This window comes from Poromitra crassiceps (assembly GCF_964638095.1).
Source record: "Poromitra crassiceps genome assembly, chromosome: 13".
In the NCBI taxonomy this organism is placed as follows: Eukaryota; Metazoa; Chordata; class Actinopteri; order Beryciformes; family Melamphaidae; genus Poromitra; species Poromitra crassiceps.
The window spans coordinates 1569421-1587525 of NC_139644.1; the positions used below are offsets into that span (position 1 = coordinate 1569421).

Sequence of the window (18105 nt, forward strand, 5' to 3'; positions counted from 1 at the left end):
TTTTTATAAGCATTTAACGAAATGTCTATGGGAAAATAAATGGCGGATGAAATCTCTTCGTGCGCCTGCTGAAGCAGGAAGCAACATCGACTTTGGCTCTCTATAAAAAACGTAAATATTTTATATATATTTTGATCTCCCTCTTGCCTGTCAAAAATAGGAGGTGCAACCTTCTCTGCCTCTATGGACGAGCCTCTATTCAGTAACTGGTATCGATGTAATTTGGAGTAAAGTTGGATACCCAGCCCTATGTCCCGCCCCCAAGCCCTATGTCCCGCCCCCAAGCCCTATGTCCCGCCCCCATTACCAACTTGTTTCTCGTCAGGACGCAGCACCATGTAGCCACTCCGTACTACATGTGTTTAGTGGCCATTAGGGCTGTTAGGTTGTGTCTAAACTGCCCCATCATGTTTTATTGGGCCAATAATGGAGGGTTTGTCTTCTGATAGGTCACAAAGTGTGATGGTGTTGTGTGAATCCATTTGAAAGTCACATGCATTTTTATGAGGAGCCACGCCCACTGCCACACCCCCTTTGGCCGATTGACCCTTTTTCACAGCAACCATTTTGTGTCTAAAGCTATTTTCCAGCACATATAACAGCTCCATACGCCTCTATTCTTACATATAACAGCTCCATACGCCTCTATTCTTACATATAACAGCTCCATACGCCTCTACTCTTACATATAACAGCTCCATACGCCTCTATTCTTACATATAACAGCTCCATACGCCTCTATTCTTACATATAACAGCTCCATACGCCTCTATTCTTACATATAACAGCTCCATACGCCTCTACTCTTACATATAACAGCTCCATACGCCTCTATTCTTACATATAACAGCTCCATACGCCTCTATTCTTACATATAACAGCTCCATACGCCTCTATTCTTACATATAACAGCTCCATACGCCTCTACTCTTACATATAACAGCTCCATACGCCTCTATTCTTACATATAACAGCTCCATACGCCTCTATTCTTACATATAACAGCTCCATACGCCTCTATTCTTACATATAACAGCTCCATACGCCTCTATTCTTACATATAACAGCTCCATACGCCTCTATTCTTACATATAACAGCTCCATACGCCTCTACTCTTACATATAACAGCTCCATACGCCTCTATTCTTACATATAACAGCTCCATACGCCTCTACTCTTACATATAACAGCTCCATATGCCTCTATTCTTACATATAACAGCTCCATACGCCTCTATTCTTACATATAACAGCTCCATACGCCTCTACTCTTACATATAACAGCTCCATACGCCTCTATTCTTACATATAACAGCTCCATACGCCTCTATTCTTACATATAACAGCTCCATACGCCTCTATTCTTACATATAACAGCTCCATACGCCTCTATTCTTACATATAACAGCTCCATACGCCTCTACTCTTACATATAACAGCTCCATACGCCTCTACTCTTACATATAACAGCTCCATACGCCTCTATTCTTACATATAACAGCTCCATACGCCTCTATTCTTACATATAACAGCTCCATACGCCTCTACTCTTACATATAACAGCTCCATACGCCTCTATTCTTACATATAACAGCTCCATACGCCTCTATTCTTACATATAACAGCTCCATACGCCTCTACTCTTACATATAACAGCTCCATACGCCTCTATTCTTACATATAACAGCTCCATACGCCTCTATTCTTACATATAACAGCTCCATACGCCTCTATTCTTACATATAACAGCTCCATACGCCTCTATTCTTACATATAACAGCTCCATACGCCTCTACTCTTACATATAACAGCTCCATACGCCTCTATTCTTACATATAACAGCTCCATACGCCTCTATTCTTACATATAACAGCTCCATACGCCTCTATTCTTACATATAACAGCTCCATACGCCTCTATTCTTACATATAACAGCTCCATACGCCTCTATTCTTACATATAACAGCTCCATACGCCTCTACTCTTACATATAACAGCTCCATACGCCTCTATTCTTACATATAACAGCTCCATACGCCTCTACTCTTACATATAACAGCTCCATACGCCTCTATTCTTACATATAACAGCTCCATACGCCTCTATTCTTACATATAACAGCTCCATACGCCTCTACTCTTACATATAACAGCTCCATACGCCTCTATTCTTACATATAACAGCTCCATACGCCTCTATTCTTACATATAACAGCTCCATACGCCTCTACTCTTACATATAACAGCTCCATACGCCTCTACTCTTACATATAACAGCTCCATACGCCTCTATTCTTACATATAACAGCTCCATACGCCTCTACTCTTACATATAACAGCTCCATACGCCTCTACTCTTACATATAACAGCTCCATACGCCTCTATTCTTACATATAACAGCTCCATACGCCTCTACTCTTACATATAACAGCTCCATACGCCTCTACTCTTACATATAACAGCTCCATACGCCTCTACTCTTACATATAACAGCTCCATACGCCTCTACTCTTACATATAACAGCTCCATACGCCTCTACTCTTACATATAACAGCTCCATACGCCTCTACTCTTACATATAACAGCTCCATACGCCTCTACTCTTACATATAACAGCTCCATACGCCTCTATTCTTACATATAACAGCTCCATACGCCTCTATTCTTACATATAACAGCTCCATACGCCTCTATTCTTACATATAACAGCTCCATATGCCTCTATTCTTACATATAACAGCTCCATACGCCTCTATTCTTACATATAACAGCTCCATACGCCTCTATTCTTACATATAACAGCTCCATACGCCTCTACTCTTACATATAACAGCTCCATACGCCTCTATTCTTACATATAACAGCTCCATACGCCTCTATTCTTACATATAACAGCTCCATACGCCTCTACTCTTACATATAACAGCTCCATACGCCTCTATTCTTACATATAACAGCTCCATACGCCTCTATTCTTACATATAACAGCTCCATACGCCTCTATTCTTACATATAACAGCTCCATACGCCTCTACTCTTACATATAACAGCTCCATACGCCTCTATTCTTACATATAACAGCTCCATACGCCTCTATTCTTACATATAACAGCTCCATACGCCTCTATTCTTACATATAACAGCTCCATACGCCTCTACTCTTACATATAACAGCTCCATACGCCTCTATTCTTACATATAACAGCTCCATACGCCTCTATTCTTACATATAACAGCTCCATACGCCTCTATTCTTATATATAACAGCTCCATACACCTCTATTCTTACATATAACAGCTCCATACACCTCTATTCTTACATATAACAGCTCCATACACCTCTATTCTTACATATAACAGCTCCATATGCCTCTATTCTTACATATAACAGCTCCATACGCCTCTATTCTTACATATAACAGCTCCATACGCCTCTACTCTTACATATAACAGCTCCATACGCCTCTACTCTTACATATAACAGCTCCATACGCCTCTATTCTTACATATAACAGCTCCATACGCCTCTATTCTTACATATAACAGCTCCATACGCCTCTATTCTTACATATAACAGCTCCATACGCCTCTACTCTTACATATAACAGCTCCATACACCTCTATTCTTACATATAACAGCTCCATACACCTCTACTCTTACATATAACAGCTCCATACGCCTCTATTCTTACATATAACAGCTCCATACGCCTCTATTCTTACATATAACAGCTCCATACGCCTCTACTCTTACATATAACAGCTCCATACGCCTCTATTCTTACATATAACAGCTCCATACGCCTCTACTCTTACATATAACAGCTCCATACGCCTCTACTCTTACATATAACAGCTCCATACGCCTCTATTCTTACATATAACAGCTCCATACGCCTCTATTCTTACATATAACAGCTCCATACGCCTCTACTCTTACATATAACAGCTCCATACGCCTCTATTCTTACATATAACAGCTCCATACGCCTCTATTCTTACATATAACAGCTCCATACGCCTCTATTCTTACATATAACAGCTCCATACGCCTCTATTCTTACATATAACAGCTCCATACGCCTCTACTCTTACATATAACAGCTCCATACGCCTCTATTCTTACATATAACAGCTCCATACGCCTCTATTCTTACATATAACAGCTCCATACGCCTCTATTCTTACATATAACAGCTCCATACGCCTCTATTCTTACATATAACAGCTCCATACGCCTCTATTCTTACATATAACAGCTCCATACGCCTCTATTCTTACATATAACAGCTCCATACGCCTCTACTCTTACATATAACAGCTCCATACGCCTCTATTCTTACATATAACAGCTCCATACGCCTCTATTCTTACATATAACAGCTCCATACGCCTCTATTCTTACATATAACAGCTCCATACGCCTCTATTCTTACATATAACAGCTCCATACGCCTCTACTCTTACATATAACAGCTCCATACGCCTCTATTCTTACATATAACAGCTCCATACGCCTCTACTCTTACATATAACAGCTCCATACGCCTCTACTCTTACATATAACAGCTCCATACGCCTCTACTCTTACATATAACAGCTCCATACGCCTCTACTCTTACATATAACAGCTCCATACGCCTCTATTCTTACATATAACAGCTCCATACGCCTCTATTCTTACATATAACAGCTCCATACGCCTCTACTCTTACATATAACAGCTCCATACGCCTCTACTCTTACATATAACAGCTCCATACGCCTCTATTCTTACATATAACAGCTCCATACGCCTCTATTCTTACATATAACAGCTCCATACGCCTCTATTCTTACATATAACAGCTCCATACGCCTCTACTCTTACATATAACAGCTCCATACGCCTCTACTCTTACATATAACAGCTCCATACGCCTCTACTCTTACATATAACAGCTCCATACGCCTCTACTCTTAATGGCCTTACTAGTCTCCACCTGATAAGACTGTTTTGCTTCCACCGCAAGTTTACTCGTCTCCGCCCACAACTGGTCGGAGGCGTATAATGTTAAAACTAAATCCATACATGGAACTTTTAAACTGGTTATGAAATACTGGTGCCTCTAAATGACCTACATGGGCAAATCAGACCATCGGCCAGGAGAATGGATATCAATTTGTTGTTATTTAAATGCATGCGGGGGACAGGGGTTATGCTACGGGGAGAAGGGAAGCCACCACCTGGGCGGCCACTCTCCGCTAAACCACCACCTCCGGCCTAGCGAAGCCAACGTAACACAAAACTACAAGGGGTTCCCGAGCAGCGCACTTTTTCTCTCTCAAAACAATTGAAAACCCTCATGTTAAGGCTGAGTAAGGAATCGATTTTATTTCACCAGAGCTGAAGGCAGCAACACAAAAGACTGATGGAAATAACAGAACAGGTAAGTTCCACTAAACTGGCAGAGAGTTCCACAAGAGCCGGTCGTCGGACATTTCACCGTCTGGCGGCTCTCTCGATCCGACTCGGAATTTTGACAAGTTGACATGTATGTGCCAGATATGAAATGTGAAAAATACCAAAATTAAAGCCCCTTTGTATATTTTCAATGTGTATTGTATTGAGTTTGAATGAAAGCTTTTATTTTGAAAAATGCCGACCGGACGTCCAAATGATTCTCCTGGGCTGTAGTCTGAAAATGTATTGCTACGGTTTCCAGGTTGAATGTCATGTTTCCTTGCCTGTTTCAATGCACCACTATGTTCGCTGATAAATGTTTTGCTACGTTGTGCTATGTTTTCGGCCCGCTGACGCGACCCTGCAAAGCCACCATGTAACGCTAAACAAAACACTGTTGCCGATCTGCCTCTCAGAGTTAGTTCCTAACGTTAAATTATCCATGACAGCATTGGACTGAAGAAGTTTGTTATTGTGAGAATTGGAGTTAATTTATTACTGCAAAGGTGGAGGAACTTTGAAAATATGCGCGATGCGGAGTTGTCTTTTATTGGACACGGACAGGTAAAACTTGCTAACACACACACGCTCAAACGTTTGCTGCAGTAACGTTAACGTTATTATTTTCGGTGTTTTTTCCCCCCTGACAGCGCGGGGGTTGACGCTTTTTCCACGACCACATGTCAGTAATTGTCATTTCCATCATAAAGATGCATGTCAGCAGAATAACGTTATTTGATGGAGAGAAAAAGTCTAGTGGAGTTTCACTATAGCGTCAACGCTAACGTTACTGAATGAGCTATAGGCACCTATCTGTAACGCAACATGATAACATTAACAAACAACTAGGGATGCACCGATTGCGATTTTGTTGGCCGATTCCGATTTCCGATTTTTGAATAGTCTGACTTGCCGATACCGATTTTTGCCGATTCCGATTTTCTTTCTAAGAACAATAATTGACGGGTTATTTTTTGACGTTTTTTTTTTTTTTTTTTTACTTTGCTTTAATAGAAAATTAACATTCATGTCACATTTCTTATCATTTGCATGAGGTAGGATGATCTCACTCAAAAACATCTCAAAATAAAAGTGTTCCAGGTTACTGGACAGAGCTGTTCTTTTTTGTGTAAATACAATGACTATAAAACAATTAATTCCAGTATATCCCACAGCTATCATGCATTTACTTTTCCAAAAGAAAAAAACGTGCAACAGAACAGGGGCTTCAGATGGAAAGTAGCCTATGGCTAAATCTGTTACAAAGCATATCTTCCCCTATGGGGTTTAATGTTTTTTTTGTATATGTCCCTGCCAAATAAACGAATAAAATAAAATAAATAAACGTCAAAATGTTATCCATGGACAAGGAGTTTATAGCCTATAGGTCTGGAGCCCAGAGACCTTCGAAGCCATGCCCACTCTACAGTTGTGGATTTAGCTGTTATTGAGTAGCCTAGATGAGGAAATGAGTTTGGGTTGACTCAGTTTGAATATTGTAGTTTACACACAGTCCGTTTTTTTAATCCGCCATTCGAAAAAAAATCATCTCGCACAGTAAACCTTGCACACTGGTCCGATGCGTTTTATTATTATGTTCGTCGTTCTATTCGCAATACGAAACAAAAGTCCTCTCCTGTATCCACGTTACAACGTGACTGGCAGATAGCAGCAGCAGCAGCAGGCAGCGGTAATGTGGAGTGCAGCTGGTCGCGGAAGAGGGGTGAGGTGAAGCGAGCCGCTCAGACTGCAGTGGACTCCAACCTACCCGGCCCCTCCAGTCCGCGGCTCCACACTGACGAAGACATGCTGTGGCATGCAGTGTGTAGTGGCAGCTTTTGTTTTGACTGCAACTCATCCGTCTCGGTCTCGCTGCCTTTGGGTGCGCGCACGTCACTTGAAAATCGGCTCACAGAATCGGCATTTTAGAGTGACCGGCGCAGATCACCGATCGAGGCCGATCACGTGGAAATCGGCCATTTCCGGTCACGTGCCGATCGATCGGTGCATCCCTACAAACAACTGTTGCTAGTGCAGTAACTAGTTGGGTACTAACTTTCTGGTTAGCATTAGATGTGTCAGCTGCTGCTAGTCTCTGAGTTAGTTGATAACAAGATGTTGATTTCATCTGTTACCTGACTCCATGATGGTTCTGTAATTCTGAGGAATATGTTTTAGATGTAACCGTGTGCAGTGGGATGTTTCCTCTTCACTTGATGCTGAACTGTAACACTAGCGTTAGGTGGTTAGCCTAGGCATGCTAGGTGTTGTCTGACAGTATTAATTGGTGTGTTTTCATAACAGTAGGCTACCAGACCATCAGCTCAGTGGGACAGGAGGGGTGAGAGTTTGGGTGGAGCTGAGCTGTGTGACTGGTGGAAGAGAACCTCTTTAGTTGGGACATATGTTTGACAATGTTGTTGTAGTTCCTGTGGCTACTGTTAGTTATAATTGTTATACTGATCCCTTAACCTACTTGTTTGACTCGATAAAAAACATCCATATATTAATTGTGATTTATTATAGCCAGTAATTTTATTTTGCTTTAACCCCTGAGCCTATATGGCTACATCTGGGCAAGAGCAGTGCCACTCACTCAGCAAATTGATGGTTAAGACTGAAAAACAGTCTAATCTTAATGTAAATGGTAGGGATGCACCGATCGATCGGCACGTGACCGGAAATGGCCGATTTTCACGTGATCGGCCTCGATCGGTGATCTGCGCCGGTCACTCTAAATAGCCGATTCTGTGAGCCGATTTTCACATGACGTGCGCGCACCCCAAAGCACCGAGACAGGCACCCAGCCACCACACCACACACGCCAGCATACCTTCCTCGTTGTGGATTTTTTTCACCGTCAGTGAAGTAGACAAAGCTCGCAGTTTGTCACACATGCAAGTCGAAAATAAGCCGTGGAGACAGAGATGCGGCCGAGTCCCGCTTGGCTGGAGTCCAGTCTGAGCGGCTCGCTTCACCTCACTGGCCCCTCTCTCTCTGCTCTCTCTCCCCGGGAAGCGGTCCTCCAGCAACCCGCCACCGCGCACAGCCGGCTTGGCGAGGTGAACGTGAGCATTGTGTCCAGTATAACCATTCCCCGACCTGCCTTTTCCATTAAACATCAGCGCTGCTGCCTCAGCCTGTCACTCATGTTGCAACGTAAGAATTGTTTATTTGTTTATTTGGATCCCCATTTGATGTAAGAATTGTTCTATGAATCTTAATTTTCAAACAAAGTTACAAAAACGTTTGTGTAAGCTGTCAATTGTTGTTTTTAGAAGAAAAAAATCGGAATCGGCAAAAATCGGTATTGGCAAGTCAGACTATTCAAAAATCGGAAATCGGAATCGGCCAAGAAAATGGCAATCGGTGCATCCCTAGTAAATGGTCCTCTAATCTGGTTTCAAGGGGCCCTTTGGGCGCCGGCATTGTCCCGCCACAACTACTGGCTGCTCTGGTAAGATATCTGGCTGGTCAGAAGTTTGGGGAACTCTCTGCTTGTACCCATAATTATTTTACAGCGGGGCATTCAAAAATAAGGTGGATTGGCTACCTAACTTCTATTCTATTTTTATTTCTATTTTGTTGTGTGTTTTTGGTCTCATATGCTTCCTATAATGTCTCTATGTTTATATTCTTCCCTATCTGAGTGTGAGCAACTGTAGCATGAGGGATCAATGAACTGATTGTGATTCTGATGTACAGGATTGAGCGTGTGCAATTGTGAATTAGGCGTTTCGTTCATCGCACACTCGTACACTTTAACCTACACATAAAAAAATATTCATTCATTTAAAAATATATTTATTTAGGCTATTTAATAGGAGGAGGCTGTGTGGAAATGCAACTTGAGCCTATTTTAATACAACTCAAATTGTGCCGAGAGGGGATTATTTACCGGACAAAGTCCGGCAATTACCGGACAACGTAAACTCAGAGCTTGAGAGAAGTAGAAGTAGTTGAATAAGCTATTTCAAAGCAGAACTGGCAGCCCAGCCACTATGCTTCTGTAGCTGTCAGAGCATGCAGGCAGGAAGAGGAAATGTTGACAAGGCAGAATAGTGATGCGTCAGGATCAGGATTTCTGGGAAAGTAGACCACTATTATCAACCAAGACTGCAAGAGGAGATTTGACTGCAGTGGCCCATTGTTATGTCAGTTGTGTCTGTTATGTGCTCTGTGCAGCTGCTTCATGTTAGAGGGTAAAGCAGGTAGTGAGCAGTAACGTGTAAGGCGGCGTTCACACCCAAAGCGCTTTTTTCAGTCAGAACGCTGTGAAAATCATGTTGAGAGCGCTTCCATTGTGCACAAAACACAGCACATGGAGGGTTTTTTTGCGCTCCGTTTGTTTTCCCCTGTAGTCGCGTGCAGTACAGATCACAACACAACGACCACACGGACGGTAACCAGCTAGTTTTGTCTGTTTGATGTTGTTCTCTGTCAACATGAAAGCCAGATTATTGCTAATTCTGGCAGCAGCAGAGGTTGAAAATCCCTCGGGAGGAGAAAAGGTAGGAAGAGTGAAAAAGACGAACAGGGCGCTTTTCCTCAATGTTCAACTTTTTTCAGCTTAGAAACGCCCACAGCGCTCCTCCAAAAACAACAGACGCCACCAGCGTTTTAACGCCAGGTGCGTTCATTAAAAGAGGAGCACGTCTAGCGCGTCCTTACATAGAGAATGAATTGCAGAAAGACGCTGGCAGCTCCAAAAACGCGTTTGGTCTGAATGGCCCCTAAGGATGCTCCAATCACGTTTTTTTTGGCACTGATCCCCTATGAGAATTTAATATCTGCCCGATAACGATCATCATGTCAATTTGTTTTGTAATAGCTGCTGGTAGGCTTCAACAGTATTATGTCACCCCCCCACCCCAAGCAGCTTTTATAGCAGAATTATAGTTTCACAGTTTCCATTTGACCTGCATTTCATCCATCAAAGTCCTGCTTAAAATGTATCCACATTTTCTTCTCTTCTCTTTTTTCCAAACTCAATATTTGCATGATGATTGCAAACAAAACCATGTCCTTGCTTTGGGCTTCTAGGTAGGAGACACCTCAGGACTCTGTGTGATCACATTGTTTCCATAGACCTGCATTTGCTTGGGCGGTTTTGTGTTTTTTTATTTATTTTTTATTTTTTTCATTTTGAACTAGAATGTGAAAATAATAAAATAAACAAGTTAAATAAATTTAAAAAAAATAAAAAGGAAGGAAATTTCTCTGGCATTTCTACTATTTTGCTGTATCGAAAACGTACTGAACCACCACTGTGTCGTATTGAACCGAACTGTGAATTTTGTGAACCGTTACACCTAGGGATGTTAATGATTAACCGTTAGTCGATTAACTGCCATTTAGAATGTAACTGATAAAAATTAATTAACTGTTCTCACCGACAACATTGTTACTTAGTTTGTATCACTTCAATATCCAGAGCTCACAGTGTGATAACTTTTATACCAGTCCAGCAGAGGGCGTTCCTCAATATTTTCCACTAGAAGGAGTGGTCACGTGAGAAGGTTGTCACGCATGTTGTCATGGTAGGAAGTAGATTGAGAGAAAACCCAAACCCCAAACAAACATATGCTAAGATTAGCAGCAAGCTCGCGCTAGCAAGAGCAAAACGCAGTCCAGCCTGGTGACACGAGGTTAGGCAGCATTACACATTACATACATTACACACTAAAATACGAAAATGCTATTAATGTAAATATTAATATAACTCCAGGGGCAATTTATGATTCAAGCATTTCAAGCAGTTCAAGCATTGCTGAACGTCACATTCCATTCCATTATCGCTGGACGCTGATTTTGGATGCTGTGACTCATAAAAGTTATAAATACTAGAGATGCACCGATTGCCATTTTCTTGGCCGATTCCGATTTCCGACTTTTGAATAGTCTGACTTGCCGATACCGATTTTGGCCGATTCCGATTTTCTTTCTAAGAACAATAATTGACGGGTTATTTTTTGACGTTTTTTTTTTTTTTTTTTTACTTTGCTTTAACACATTCACTGCCAACACTTTTTTCCAATCAGTAGGTAGCTTCTGCCAAGGTTTTTTTTGAGGATTCTGGCTCATCTTACAAGAGCCGAGGATTATTTTCTGCTAGGACTTTGTGAACACAAAATATCTCAAAATAACTAATATAATGTGTGCTTTCTCTGTCTAAAAGAGTTAGTTTTTATCATGTTCTGTTATGTAGGCATTAGCAGTTGAATACAGCATGGTTTCAGAGATTTTCAGAGAGTTTTGAGATAAATGGATTTTTAGAACCACCTCACGTGCCTGTGATTATGGGTGCCCTTGGGTAGGGATGCACCGATCCACTTTTTTCACTTCCGATCCGATTCCGATACCTGAATTTGGATATCTGCCGATACCGATATTATGCCGATACCAATATTTTTCTTGAATATACAGTATAGGCAAAGATTTGGCCAATTAAAGTTTTTTTTTTTTTAATATACCTTGCAAAAAGCAGACAAAATTAAGAAAATATACAAGGCAAAGAAGGATACTATTATACATTATTACACAAATTACGGCCAGCTGTGTGCTGAAATTGCAAAAAAAAAAAAAAAAAGCCCCCCCCCCCCCCCCCCCCAATTCCGATCCGATCCGTGAATTAGTGCCATATCGGCACCCGATACCGATATTGGATCGGATCGGCCCCATCCCTACCCTTGGGCAAGTGTGTATACTGTATTGTGTTTGTGTGTGTGTGTGTGTGTGTGTGTGTGTGTGTGTGTGCGTGCGTGCGTGCGTGCGTGATTCGATAGAACAGGCAGAACAGTCACTTTAACCATTTATTTTTGGCATCAGTGAGACATCAGACATCTAAACAATATAGTTCTGAACAGTAATTTCCTCCATAACAGCACCCCCACCCCCCTCTCCTTCAAACTCCTCCCTCCGTAGGTGTGTCTCTGGTGGCTTTGCAGCGTTTGTCACAGGCGAGTTTCTGCTCTGCTGCCTGTCTGTGCTGCCTGGCTGCTGGCGGCCGCTCGTCGGGCGAGTCTGGATGGGGCTCGTTCGTTTCTGGGTTTTCGGTTGTGTGGTGGGATGGAGCTGCGTGCGATTCTGGGCTTTCTGCTGGTGTTTCAAAGTGTGTTGCACACAGAGTCTATTTTTGGAATCGCCCACCGTTGTGCGCCAGCGCAAAAGCGTTTTCGCCAAACCATTTTCATGAGAATGGCTTCCTCAGGCTTTTTCCTGGTGTTTTTGCTCGGCTTCCTCTAGTCTGGAGAGCACTGTCGCCACTTAGTGGGTCGGTAAAATAGGTTATACACATTCAATAGCTCCCATATATTTATAGGAGATGTAAAAGGGTTTGATCCACGTCCCACCGTCAAATTTTTTTTTTTTTTTTTGACGAGATAACTCGTCCACGGCAGTCAACCGTTGGATTTTTTTTGACGAGATAACTCATCGACGGCAGTGAACGTGTTAATAGAAAATTAACATTCATGTCACATTTCTTATCATTTGCATGAGGTAGGTCGATCTCACTCAAAAACATCTCAAAATAAAAGTGTTCCAGGTTACTGGACAGAGCTTTTCTTTTTTGTGTAAATACAATGTATATCAGCTATCATGCATTTACTTTTCCAAAAGAAAAAAGGTGCAACAGAACAGGGGCTCCGGATGGAAAGTAGCCTATGGCTAAATCTGTTACAAAGCATATCTTCCCCTATGGTGTTTAATGTTTTTTTTGTATATGTCCCTGCCCAATAAACTAATAAAATAAAATAAATAAACGTCAAAATGTTATCCATGGACAAGGAGTTTATAGCCTAATAGGTCTGGAGCCCAGAGACCTTCGAAGCCATGCCCACTCTACAGTTGTGGATTTGGCTGTTATTGAGTAGTTAGATGAGGAAATGAGTTTGAGTTGACTCACAGAGTCCGTTTTTTTTAATCCGCCATTCGAAAAAAAAATCATCTCTCACAGAAAACCTTGCACACTGGTCCGATGCGTTTTATTATTATGTTCGTCGTTCTATTCGCAATACGAAACAAATAGTCCTCTCCTGTATCCACGTTACAACGTGACTGACAGATAGCAGCAGGCAGCGGTGATGTGGACTGCAGCTGGTCGGGGAAGAGGGGCCAGGTGACTGCGGTGAGGTGAAGCGAGCCGCTCAGACTAGAGTGGACTCCAACCTACCCTGGCCCTCCGCGGATATTTTTGACTTGCATGTGTGACAAACTGCAAGCTTTGTATCGTCTTCACTGACGGTGAAAAATGTCCACACCGACAAAGACATGCTGTGGCATGTGTGTAGTGGCAGCTTTTGTTTTGGCTGCAACTCATCCGTCTCGGTCTCGCTGCTTTCGGGTGCGCGCACGTCACGTGAAAATTGGCTCACAGAATCGGCTATTTAGAGTGACCGGCGCAGATCACCGGTCGAGGCCGATCACGTGGAAATCGGCCATTTCCGGTCACGTGCCGATCGATCGGTGCATCCCTAATAAATACTAGATGATAGGAGAACACATCATGCGTGCAGAGACAATAACGCAGAAGCCTTGCTATGCTGGACAAGGAGATGCTCCATTAAGCATGGTGGACGTGAGGAGATGCTGCCATTAAGCATGGTGGACGTGAGGAGATGCTGCCATTAAGCATGGTGGACGGCAAGGGATTGAACTTTGCGTCCCTCCTTGTTGAAATTACTTTTTATTAAGGACAGACGTGAACTCGTCTCACAATAACAGTGAAAAATGACTGTAAAGCAGGGGTGGCCAAACTACGGCCCATGGGCCAAGTAACTGCGGCCCGCTGCCCGTTTTTAAGTGGCCCGCCAGGAATTCAGCAATTTTATTTTTTTATTTTGTGTGTGTGCTAAAAAACGTTTTTCCGTTTAAAGGTTTAAAACAGAAAAACGAGAAAACAAAAACGAAAACGGAAAAGAACACGGAAAAACGAAAATAAACGGAAACGAAAAAACGGAAACAAAAAAACTGATTCCCCCCCATTTAGTTTTTTCCATTTAAAACCATTGAAAATGGGTTATAATAGTCAGTACCCTGACCTGGTCTATTTATTTTGGTCCTTTTTTTTTTTTACATTTTGAATACTGAATGTTGGCGAAATTATCTCTGTCTTAACCTGTTGGCACAGGAAAAGAAAATTGGAAAACATACAGAAATACCCATCGTAATGGGTGAGCACATCAATAAACTATGTATCATATATGTGATAATCTCTAAGATTTCAGTTTGGTCTCTTGGGTGACACCTATGGCGATGAGTGGTAATTGCAGGTGAGATCCAAACAATGTTGCATTATGTGACATTATTCAGTTTGTTCGGTCATAGTAACCACCTGTATGCTAGTAGAGACCAGAAAAAAGTAGTCTAGTCTAAAGCACACAGAACAAACACACACACACTAAATGTTTGATTTGTTTAGTCGTACTGGACAGTTTTTGGGGCGCATGTGCGTCGCACTCTGGAGCCCTGACTTGAGTAAAGAGCATGTGTACTTGTGCTGTCTCTGTCCAGGGCCCTGACTTGAGTAAAGAGCATGTGTACTTGTGCTGTCTAGGGGTGGGACAAAATATCGATACCCACGTTATCGCGATATTTCCACCCGCGATACGTTATCGATACACTGGCGCCAAGTATCGATATGTTTATTAATTTTTTTTTTTTTTTTTTTTTTTAATAAACAGGCTAAAATATTATGCTGTGTGTGGTAGTTGAAACATAGTTTCAAGTTTACGTTTATTTATGTTTGTAGTTGAAACAAAAACATAACTACTGTAGGCTAGATGAATGGAAATGTTTGATCATTAATATCTACTTTTAGAAATTATATAGGTAGGTAGGTAGGTTATATAGGTTTTCTTGTTTTAATAGTAATAATAAAAAGACTTAATGTGTAACTTTTCCTCCGTGGTATCGAAAATGGTATGAGTGAGTGAGTGAACTCAGAGAGTTCATGTCAATTCTGCTAATAAATGCATAATACATGATTTTTTGCCTTCAGAGGTATTTTTTTCACTTGTTACACAGGTATCGTGATGTATCGTCTTCCAATATATCGCAGTATCGCAGTATCGCAGTATCGTGATATATCGTTATCGAGGGCCAAGTATCGTGACGATATCGTATCGTGAGCTACTCAGCGATTCCCACCCCTAGTGCTGTCTCTGTCCAGGGCCCTGACTTGAGTAAAGAGCATGTGTACTTGTGCTGTCTCTGTCCAGGGGTACTTGAGTAAAGAGCATGTGTACTTGTGCTGTCTCTGTCCAGGGGTACTTGAGTAAAGAGCATGTGTACTTGTGCTGTCTCTGTCCAGGGGTACTTGTTTATCTCGGTGCTGGTGAACAGCAACAGTGAGCTGATCCGTCTGATCAACAACGCCATCAAGAACGACCTGTCCAGCCGCAACCCCACCTTCATGTGCCTGGCCCTCCACTGCATCGCCAACGTGGGCAGTCGGGAGATGGCAGAGGCCTTCGCCAGTGAGATACCCCGCATCCTGGTGGCTGGGTAAGTGTGGAGGAAGGGGGGCGGGGGTTGATAGATAGATTATTGATGATAGATTATTGATTCAATCACTGAATCTATCATGACTAGGGATGGGCATTTAAAGAAATGCCCTCAATTGATCATCAGGAAAATTTATGATTGATCAATTAATCATATATTTTTTATATTTAAAAAATCCTGGTGCAGAAAATACGAAAGAAAATGTATTCATCCTCAGTAAAATCTTTATTCCAAGAAAAACTTATAATCCACAAACAATTCTCTTAAACAAGGCAGTTAAAATGTAAAAGTGTAAAGGCTCCGAGCCTAACCCAGAAAAACCTAAGTGATCACAGACAGAGTTAGGGTTAGGGTTAGCCTTTTAACATTGCTGGCTATGGTGATCTATCTCTACCCTGCAGAGGTACCGTGGTTCTCCAACTGTTTTGCCTTCAGTACCCCCTTTCCCTGATGTCTGAATCCAAGTACCCCCTTTACCCAACTACAACATTTTGCTTAGAAAACGGCAAGAGAAAACTATCGTAACATATGATGCAATGAATGAATGATAACCCACCTTTTGAAGAATATAACGGGGGAATGAACAGGCTTTCCAATAAGATAAGGTATAATACTGAGGATACAGTAACAGCAGAGATATGATCAACCCGTTTTCAAACTTATTTTGATGAGTTTAATACAGTATATAATATATTTTGTATAATGTGTGAATGGTAAATCTTCTTATTCATGGGTGTGTGACTGTAGTGACACCATGGACAGTGTGAAGCAGTCGGCGGCCCTGTGTCTGCTGCGGCTGTATAAGACCTCTCCTGACCTGGTGCTGATGGGGGAGTGGACGTCCAGGGTGGTGCACCTCCTCAACGACCAGCACATGGTGAGCCTACAGCCTGGACCTCTCTTCTCCAGCTGAGAGGTCCACAGACTGGACCTCTCATCTCCTGCTGAGAGGTCCACAGCCTGGACCTCTCTTCTCCAGCTGAGAGGTCCACAGCCTGGACCTCTCTTCTCCAGCTGAGAGGACCACAGACTGGACCTCTCTTCTCCAGCTGAGAGGTCCACAGCCTGGACCTCTCTTCTCCAGCTGAGAGGTCCACAGCCTGGACCTCTCTTCTCCAGCTGAGAGGTCCACAGACTGGACCTCTCTTCTCCAGCTGAGAGGTCCACAGACTGGACCTCTCTTCTCCAGCTGAGAGGTCCACAGCCTGGACCTCTCTTCTCCAGCTGAGAGGTCCACAGCCTGGACCTCTCTTCTCCAGCTGAGAGGTCCACAGCCTGGACCTCTCTTCTCCAGCTGAGAGGTCCACAGACTGGACCTCTCTTCTCCAGCTGAGAGGTCCACAGACTGGACCTCTCTTCTCCAGCTGAGAGGTCCACAGCCTGGACCTCTCTTCTCCTGCTGAGAGGACCACAGACTTATTTTATTGTTTATTTGTGCATGTACATGAATCATTCTCAGTAAAGAACAAAGAGATGCCTTGCACCAGATTATAGCTTCATGCTAATTGACATCTGTAGTCCCTGATATGGCCATGAAACAAAATACATACAGTCAAACATGGGGCACCATGAAACAAAATACATACAGTCAAACATGAGGCACCATGAAACAAAATACATACAGTCAAACATGGGGCACCATAAACATGCCAAAGAAAATCAAGAGAAATGCTGATAATTCAGTGGACAACAACAAATGACAAACAGCCAGACGCCACATGAAGCAAAAACACCAGAAACTAAGATCTACAGAGGCCATCAAGTGGCCTCATCATACAAACAGCGTCAAAATGCAATAAAATAAGATAAGATATGTGATTTTATATGTGTTTGGTATGTCTAATATCCTTGTTTAGGCCTGTATTTGGAAGCTAGACGATGATAAACATTATTTACAGATGGGCATTTATATAAAATAAAGATAATATTTTGCAAGTCTGAACTGCATTTTTTTTTAACCTGCTCTGAGCCCTGGATTATAACCAATCCAGTCCTTTTTACAAGTTTTAAAAAGCTGCAATTTGCACCACTTTTGGCAATCACAGCGGCCCCCATATAAATGTATTGAACATGCCCTTTCTACAAGCATGATGTATGAGTCAACAGGTGAATTCATATTGTCACCAAAACACACTGGATCATACATTTAACCTAC

General features: G+C 42.2%; 1 protein-coding gene across 1 annotated transcript in view; it reads left to right on the forward strand.

The window, feature by feature from the left end:
- ap2a1 (adaptor related protein complex 2 subunit alpha 1) overlaps window positions 1-18105 on the forward strand; it is a 93151-nt gene that overhangs the window by 22124 nt on the left and 52922 nt on the right. The window contains exons 3-4 of the mRNA XM_083649269.1: window positions 15757-15950; window positions 16698-16827. Of these exons, the coding sequence (XP_083505395.1) occupies window positions 15757-15950; window positions 16698-16827 (324 nt within the window). The remainder of the gene's footprint in view (window positions 1-15756; window positions 15951-16697; window positions 16828-18105) is intronic.